Raw genomic sequence first — 7,854 nt, forward strand, 5'->3', positions numbered from 1 at the left:
TAAAAATTAGCTACCCTTGGAGACTAGGTAGCCACTCAGCTTCCACACCAGCAAGATGGCACAAAAGGTAGGAACATGTCATGGCAACTACGAGATCACTTTCTTTCTAGTCTTAGAACCTCTATTACTGGTAAAAATCTGCCTATTTATTAAAATTATCTAACAAATTTTAAAACTGAATTGCTCTGGAGAAAGTGCAGAGAAGATTTACTAGAATGTTGCCAGGGCCCTGGAGAATTGTAGCTACGAGGAGATGGGAGAAGTTGGGGCTGTTTCCTTGGAACAGAAAAGGCAGGGGGTGATACGATTGAGATATACAAAACCATGAGGGGTATAGATAGAGCAATCAAGAGGAACCAGTTTCCCTTGACAGGCAGTTCAAAAACCAGGGGTCATAGCTTTGAGCTAAGTGGCAGATGGATTACAAGGGATATGAGGAACAGAAAGTGTTTTTTTGTAGAAGGTGATAGGTGTTTGGAATTCGCTGTCCGAGTTGGGAGTGGAGGCAGACACCCAAAGCTCTTTTATGAAGTACCTGAGTCTGCACCTTAAGTATTGTAAGTTGCAGGGCTGTGGGCCATGGGATTAGAAAGGGCATCTGGCTGTCTTTGGGTCAGCATGGACAAAATGGGCTAAATGCTCCCATTCTGTGTTGTATCATTTCTATGGTTGGAATCAATCCTGTGAAATGTCTCAGTGTTTTGCAATGTTAAGGTTGTTTTGTAAGTTGTTGTTGTAGTATATAAGCATGAGATCTACCAAAAAAAAGAAAAACTAACTACTTTCCCGAGTAAGTGCAGTTTGGGGCAAGCTGTCTTGTTTACATCTCTCCAAAGCTGTCATGCTCACCCGAGAATATTCTTAATTCAAAATATGCTCAGTTAATAACATTGCATAACACCAAGGACTGTCCTATCTAATTAATTTCAATTTCTTCACAACAAATTGCTTAGCAGTCACTAACTCCTGACTGTAATTAAATATTACTGTGGCCTTTATCTAGGGTTTTACTGCAAAGATAGCTGTTGCACAAAGAAAGAAGCCAACAGTAGTTTACTGTTATTTTCATTTCAGAAGTTACGTTCTAAATTATCATTCCAGATGAACAACTGAAACAAACTAGTGTCCCTTATTCTAAGGTGGCATTTAAAACGGATACTTTAATTGGGGATGAACCGTTCTTCTCTTGTTTCGTGTTGTTTACGTTCCTATATATTAAGGCACACAAAATGGGCTGAATTTAGCAATCATGTGGTGGCCTCATCTATTGGTCAGAGAGTTTGTAACAACTCTACTACAGCTGTGACTGTTTCAGGGAACTTCAATATGATTAAATTCCAGTCAGGAATTTATCTACCTATCATCAGCAACTCCTTAGTCTCAGCAGCACTACTGCGGTGTCTGCAATAGACTCCAGGCCAGTAGGAGGGCTGGACAAAAGGGACCTGTATCTGTGGGGTCAGTCATGTGATCCCTGGTGAGTTAGTGGCATTGACACAACAGGGAATTATATTTTTAATTCATTCGAAGGATCTGGTTGATGCTGACTGGGACAACATTAATTGCTGACCCCGTTCTCCCCTTCAGAAGGTGGTGGTGTGCCATCTTCTTAATCCGTTGCAGTCCATTTAGTGTAGATACACCCACAAAGTTATTAGGGAAGGATTTCCAGAATTTTGACCCAGCAACACTGAAGGAGCAACAAATACAATTCAAAGTCAGGATGGTGAAGAACCTGCAGCAAGAATTTAATTCTTACTTTGAATTACTGTAGTGCATCTTGTAGATGACATACAATGCTGTTATGGAGTGTCAGTAGTGGAAGGAGTGGATGTTTGTGGACGTGATGCCAATCAAGTGGGCTGTTCTGTCCTGGGTGGTGTCAAGCTTCTTGATGTTATTGGTTCTGCACCCATCCAGAAAAGTGGGGAGTACACAGGTCACACTCCTGAGCTGTGCCCTGTAGATGATGGACAGGGTTTGGGCAGTGAGGAAATGAAGTACTCACCATAGGATTCCAATTCTCTGACCTGTTTATAACCACTGTATTAGTCTGGCAAGTTCAGTTCTGTTTCTGGTCAATGGTAACCCCCAGGATGTTGACAGCTGGGGACAGTGATGGTTATTCCATTGAATGTTAGAAGAGTTAGATTCTCTTTTGATGGAGATGCCACTTGTGTGGCATGAATATTATTTGCCACCTATCAGCACACACCTGGATATTATCCACGTATTTCTGCATTTGGACATGCACTGTTTCACTATCCACGGAGTCGCAAATGGTGCTGAACGTTGTGTGATCATTAGCAAACATCCCACTTCTGACTTTATGATGGAGGAAGTATCATTGATGAAGCACCCAAGATACTACCCTGAGGAACTCCTGCAGAGATATTCTGGGGCGGAGATGACTGACCTCCAACAACAATAACATTTTCCTTTGTGCCAGGTATGACTCCAGTCTGGAGAATTTGCCCCCAGTACACACTGATTCCTGTTTTGCTAGGGTTCCTTGACATCAAGGGCTGTCATTTTTATCTCACCTCTCAGATTCAGCTCCTTTGTCTATGTTGGAACCAAGGCTGTAATGAGGTCAAGAGCTGAGTGGCCCTGGTGGAATATAAACTGGGTGTCACTGAGCAAGTTAATGCTGAGCAGACTTTGCTTGATATTACTGCTGATGACCCCTTCCATCACTTTACTGATGATCGAGAGCAGGCTGATGGGGCAGTAACTGGCTAGATTGGATTTCTTTACATTGCGTGAGGAGGAGAAACCTGGACAATTTTCCACATTGTTAGATAGGTGCCAGTGTTGTATTTGTACCTGAGCAGTTTGGTGGGGATTTTGGCAAATTCTGGAGCACAACGGCGTCTATTGTGTTCAACATTTACAGTCAAATGCGATACACTAAATTGCACTTACCTCCCGGCACACTGCTGCTATCTGGCCTTCATCCATACAGGTCTCTGTGACTACATCTGTCAAGGAGCCCCCAGCCAGATATTCCATTACTACCCAGAGCTCATCCCCTACAAGGTAACTGACATTAAAAAAAAAGTGATCACTCAGAAACTTGTTTAAAGAATAATTATTAGCAAATCGCAGGTGGCCCAACATTACATGCAAAGCAGACGTAAACACCAAGATCTGATGTTTGTGGATGTGAATGAAAGGGCAGTTTATGAGCAGACAATGTGCAGTCCAAGACAGTCAGAATCACTCCCTGAATCAGACATGAGCTCCTGTTCCCAATGTGTGAACAATTCAAGCACAATGCCCAGGAGCGTTTTGGCAATTAGCCCCTCTCCCCAGTATTTGTTAAGTTTGATAACAATAAGTATGATAACATTAGGAATAATAATGAGCAATATGATCCTGAAAATGGCAATCACAGCCACGCCTCCAAGTGACTGATGCAAGAGCACCTTTCCAGGAATATTTGTGGATCAGTGAGAATCAGGTATGGGGAACTCATGTGGTGAAGTTTACATGGACTGGGATTGGGCTGATTCCTTTCCAAACCAACGCCTGATTTGAAATGTGGTCAGTGCCTCACTGGCTTTAGATTGCTGGGAGTGGCCTTAAAGGGAGAGTGGGACCACACCACGACAGTTGGGATAGTATTGACTTTGAGCATTGCCACCCAATCTGATCGACTGATGACCAAGGAGGCCCAGTAACATCAGAATGCTTTATTAGCTGTTGATGGGACTACAAGGCCTCCCAAGAAGGAATATGCATAACAGAACTTCAATGTGAGGCTGGAGATTTTGACAGGAAGGATTGGGACACGAATGGGGAGTTTGTGTTTTAGAGGTCATGGGGAGGTGCAGAGTGTCAGTTCTGTCCTGAGGAACAGTGTCCATAATGGACATAGGAGATTCCTCAATAGAGGATATGCCCTTCAATCCAGCTTTTATTCTCAACTATTAAAGCTGTGAGCTGGCCTCCTTCCTTCCATCCACCCACTGTATTAGGGCAGAGGAGGTTCTAAAGTGTTTGGCAACTTAATAGCCATGAATGGGGTGAGAGGGCTGCTTGATGCCTTCACCCACTACCCAAGGTAATACATTCGAAGAGTCTGAGGAAGTGCAGAAAGACAGTAGGCTGGTCACCCACTTTGTTTTGACTGCTCCCCTATTCCCAATACAGTTGTGGCTGTGGTGGTGAGGGAAGGATGGTCGTAAGACTCCCTCATCTTTCAAAGCTTTCTAAAAAAATAGTTAAACCACAGATTGGCTGGGATTTTTCACTGGAAAGTAGGAAGCTGAGAGGCAAACATATAGAAGTTTATAAAATAATGTGGGGAATAGATAGAGTTGGTGGTAGTTATCTTTTCCCTAGAATGGGGGATTTCAAGACCAAGGGGCACTTTTTAAGGTGAGGAGAGGAGAGAGATTAAAAAAACACGAGGGCAAATTTTTTATTCGTGTGTGGAATAAACTTCCAGGGGAAGTGGTGGATGTGGGTACCTTCACAACGTTTAAAAGGCATTTGGCTAGGTACATGAAAAGGAAAGGTTTGGAGGGATATGGGCCAGGAGCAGGCAGGTGGGACCAGTTTAGTTTGGAAACATGCCGGCATGGACTGGTTGGACCGAAGCATCTGTTTCCGTGCTGTATACTCTATGACTCTATTTACCATTAACAATCTTCCATAGCTATTGAATACTTGTTCAAGTGAATGTCATGTAGCATTTATATCTGAAGCTTTCAGTTCCACACCTGTAGGTATCTACATCATATTTTGCCTGGAGCAGACCAATATTTCTAAATCCACAGTTTAGTGTTTATTATGAGCTCTTTCCATCTTTGTTTAGCCATGATGTGGAGGAGCTGGTGTTGGACGGGGGTGGACAAAGTTTAAAATCACACAACACCAGGTTATAGTCCAACAGGGTTATTTGGAAGCACTAGCTTTCGGAGCGCTGCTCCTTCATCAGGTATCTCTGTGTAAACGCAGACATCTTATTAAGGTGCTTGAGCTTGCCCCTGGTTCAATCATACTTTCATGTAGTGACAGGAATAAGTACATCCTGCATTGACTTCTGTTGTTAATTTTAGACACACATGTCACTTTGTAGTTTCATTGAAGTCTAATTCTCTCCTGCCACCTTCCAGGTGCCTCTCTGAGCAATTCACCATTCAGATTCAGAACTAAATCACCATTCCTTCCCAATGCTGGACTTAAAATGTGGGGCGGCTCAGTGGTTAGAACTGCTGGCTCATAGCACCAGGGACCTGGTTCAATTCTAGTTTTGGGAGACTATCTATGTGGAGTTTGCACATTTTTCTCATTTTTTTTTAGATTACATTACAGTGTGGAAACAGGCCCTTCAGCCCAACAAGTCCACACCGACCCACTGAAGCGCAACCCACCCATACCCCTACATTTACCCCTTACTTCACACTACAGGCAATTTAGCATGGCCAATTCACCTGACCTGCACATCTTTGGACTGTGGGAGGAAACCAGAGCATCCAGAGGAAACCCACGCAGACACGGGGAGAACGTGCAAACTCCACACAGTCAATCGCCTGAGGCGGGAATTGAACCCGGATCTCTGGCGCTGTGAGGCAGCAGTGCTAACCACTGTGCCACCGTGCCGCCCACGGTGTCTGCGTGAGTTTCCTCCAGGTGCTCCGGTTACCTCTCACAATCCAAACGATGTGCAGGTTAAGGTGAATAGGCCATGCTAAATTGCCCATAATGTTGTGTGCATTAGTTGAGAATGTGTTGCTGGAAAAGCACAGCAGGTCTGGCAGCATCCGAGGAGCAGGAGAATCGGCATTTCAAGCCAGAGCCCCTCAGCAGGAATTCCTGAAGGGCTCCGGCCCGAAACGTCGATTTTCTTGCTCCTCGAATGCTGCCTGACCTACTGTACTTTTCCAGCAATACACTCTTAACTCTGATCTTCAGCATCTGCAGACCTCACTGTCTCCCTGTTAGATGCATTAGTCAGGGATAAATGTAGTGAAATAAGTCTGGGTGGGTTACTCTTCGGAGGGTCGGTGTGGACTTGTTGGGCTGCAGGGCCTGTTTCCATGCTGTAGGGAATCTAATCTAATCTAAAATCCTGGGACTCCCTCCCTAACAACACTGTGGCTGTACCTTTGTCATATAGACTGCAATGACTCAAGAAAGCAACTCACAACCACCTGTTCAAGGGAATCTCAGGATAGGCAACAAATACTGGTCTCATCTGTGACATTCATGTCCCATGAAAGCAAATAATTCTTGAATTAATGAAAGAGTTGCAACAAGACGAAACAGGGTAAACACAGGAAGGATATTCCAGTGTGTCCAGAACCAGGGGTAACAGTTTAAAGGGATATGGAGTAGAACATTTAGGACTGAGATTAGGAGACATTTCTTCATCAGAGTGTTGATTCAGTAGAATTTGCTACCACAGAAAGCTGCTGAGAGTAAAACATTGAATGTTTCAAACAGGAGTTAAATATAGTTCTTAGGGCTAAAGGGATGAGCAAGTATGGGGACAAACTGAGAATATGGTACTGATGATACAGGGTGATCTGCCAGGAGCATATTAAATGGTGGAGTAGACTTGAAGGGCCGAATGGCTCACTTTCATTTTCTATGTTTCAAGAGAAAGTACTCAGGGCTATTGCAGAGGATTGACAAGGCTCCTGGTATTAAAATTTAATCTGGACACTTCTGCGAGAAAAATCATAGGAGTATTATTTTCTTTCAGGACTGGTGTCTTTTTAATATTGTCTTTAAAAACTGTGGACTGCAATGAGAAAGAATTGTTTTTACAGAAAGGGATTTACTGTAATTTAATGCCTATTGTGAACTCTATTTTTGTGGCTGAGTTCCTGCAATGTGCAGGGGGTTAGGAGCTGACAAGCTGTTCTCTCCAGCAGAAGCTGCATGTGCTCTGCAGTAAAAACTCAGTTTAAACCTGAAGAAAACCTGTTACCTCTCTGCAGCAGTTGCTGTGAGCTGTGGCTTTTAAGTGGATAAATCATAGACATTTTACAGATGAACACTGCGCATCTTACAAACTAAGAGGTCTGGCCAGCTGAAGAAGACTCATCTCAACATTAGAATCAGGAAGCAAAGACCACTTAACTGACTTCTGCTTCTTTTTCTCTCTCAATGCGTGTGTGTGTGTGTGCATGCACGTGCACATGTTTATGGGATTAGAGTTTCAGCTTGCTGTGTTGTATCTCTGTTTGCTTGTAGCTATAGGCTAATTACTTGTAATAAATATAATAATCCTTTTCAGTGCAGAAACCTGGTCCACGCTTTCTAGCAACTTTGAGCTGATAGTCAGGTGAACTGGGATGATGTGTGTACTTGTATTTAAAAAAAAACTTTAACAGAAAGAGTGGACCTCAATTTATGGCTACCTTAGTAGGTCACAAGTCTTTGAATACCTCCACATTTTACTACACTACTGTACTAATGGGCTGGGGAAAGAAGGAGGAGAAGGAGGAGGAGGCAACAAGGGGGATCCAGGTGTGGGAGCTTATTTGTTGAAACTTCCACAATTACATCCAAGCAGAATGTGGAACCTCACTTCTTAAGACTCACCTGTCTAAATAGTTCACAATGTTTGCATTCTTATTTTCCCTCATGACAAGGATTTCATTTATAATCAGCTCCTTCTTGGGTTGTTGCTGTAGGTTCATCTGCTTGATTGCCACCTGTAATCAGATTTGGTTGAGGTCAGCAGTTAACAAGATGGTGCTCTGATAGTATGTTTAGTTAAAAACCAAAACAGACCACTTTCAGTCATGGACCCTTTGGTGTGGTAGATTCGGAAGGTGAGGAGAAAGTGAGGACTGCAGATGCTGGAGATCAGAGCTGAAAATGTGTTGCTGGAAA

General features: G+C 43.3%; 1 protein-coding gene across 9 annotated transcripts in view; it reads right to left on the reverse strand.

The window, feature by feature from the left end:
- Positions 1-7,854, reverse strand: part of LOC122557344 (serine/threonine-protein kinase PAK 3) — a 248,127-nt gene that overhangs the window by 20,266 nt on the left and 220,007 nt on the right. For all 9 annotated transcript variants that reach the window (XM_043704955.1, XM_043704958.1, XM_043704959.1 and 6 more), the window contains 2 exons: positions 7,561-7,673; positions 2,926-3,043 (listed from right to left, as the gene is read on the reverse strand). In XM_043704955.1, coding sequence (XP_043560890.1) covers positions 2,926-3,043; positions 7,561-7,673 — 231 coding nt within the window. The remainder of the gene's footprint in view (positions 1-2,925; positions 3,044-7,560; positions 7,674-7,854) is intronic.

This window comes from Chiloscyllium plagiosum, chromosome 15 (genome assembly GCF_004010195.1).
Source record: "Chiloscyllium plagiosum isolate BGI_BamShark_2017 chromosome 15, ASM401019v2, whole genome shotgun sequence".
Taxonomy (NCBI): Eukaryota; Metazoa; Chordata; class Chondrichthyes; order Orectolobiformes; family Hemiscylliidae; genus Chiloscyllium; species Chiloscyllium plagiosum.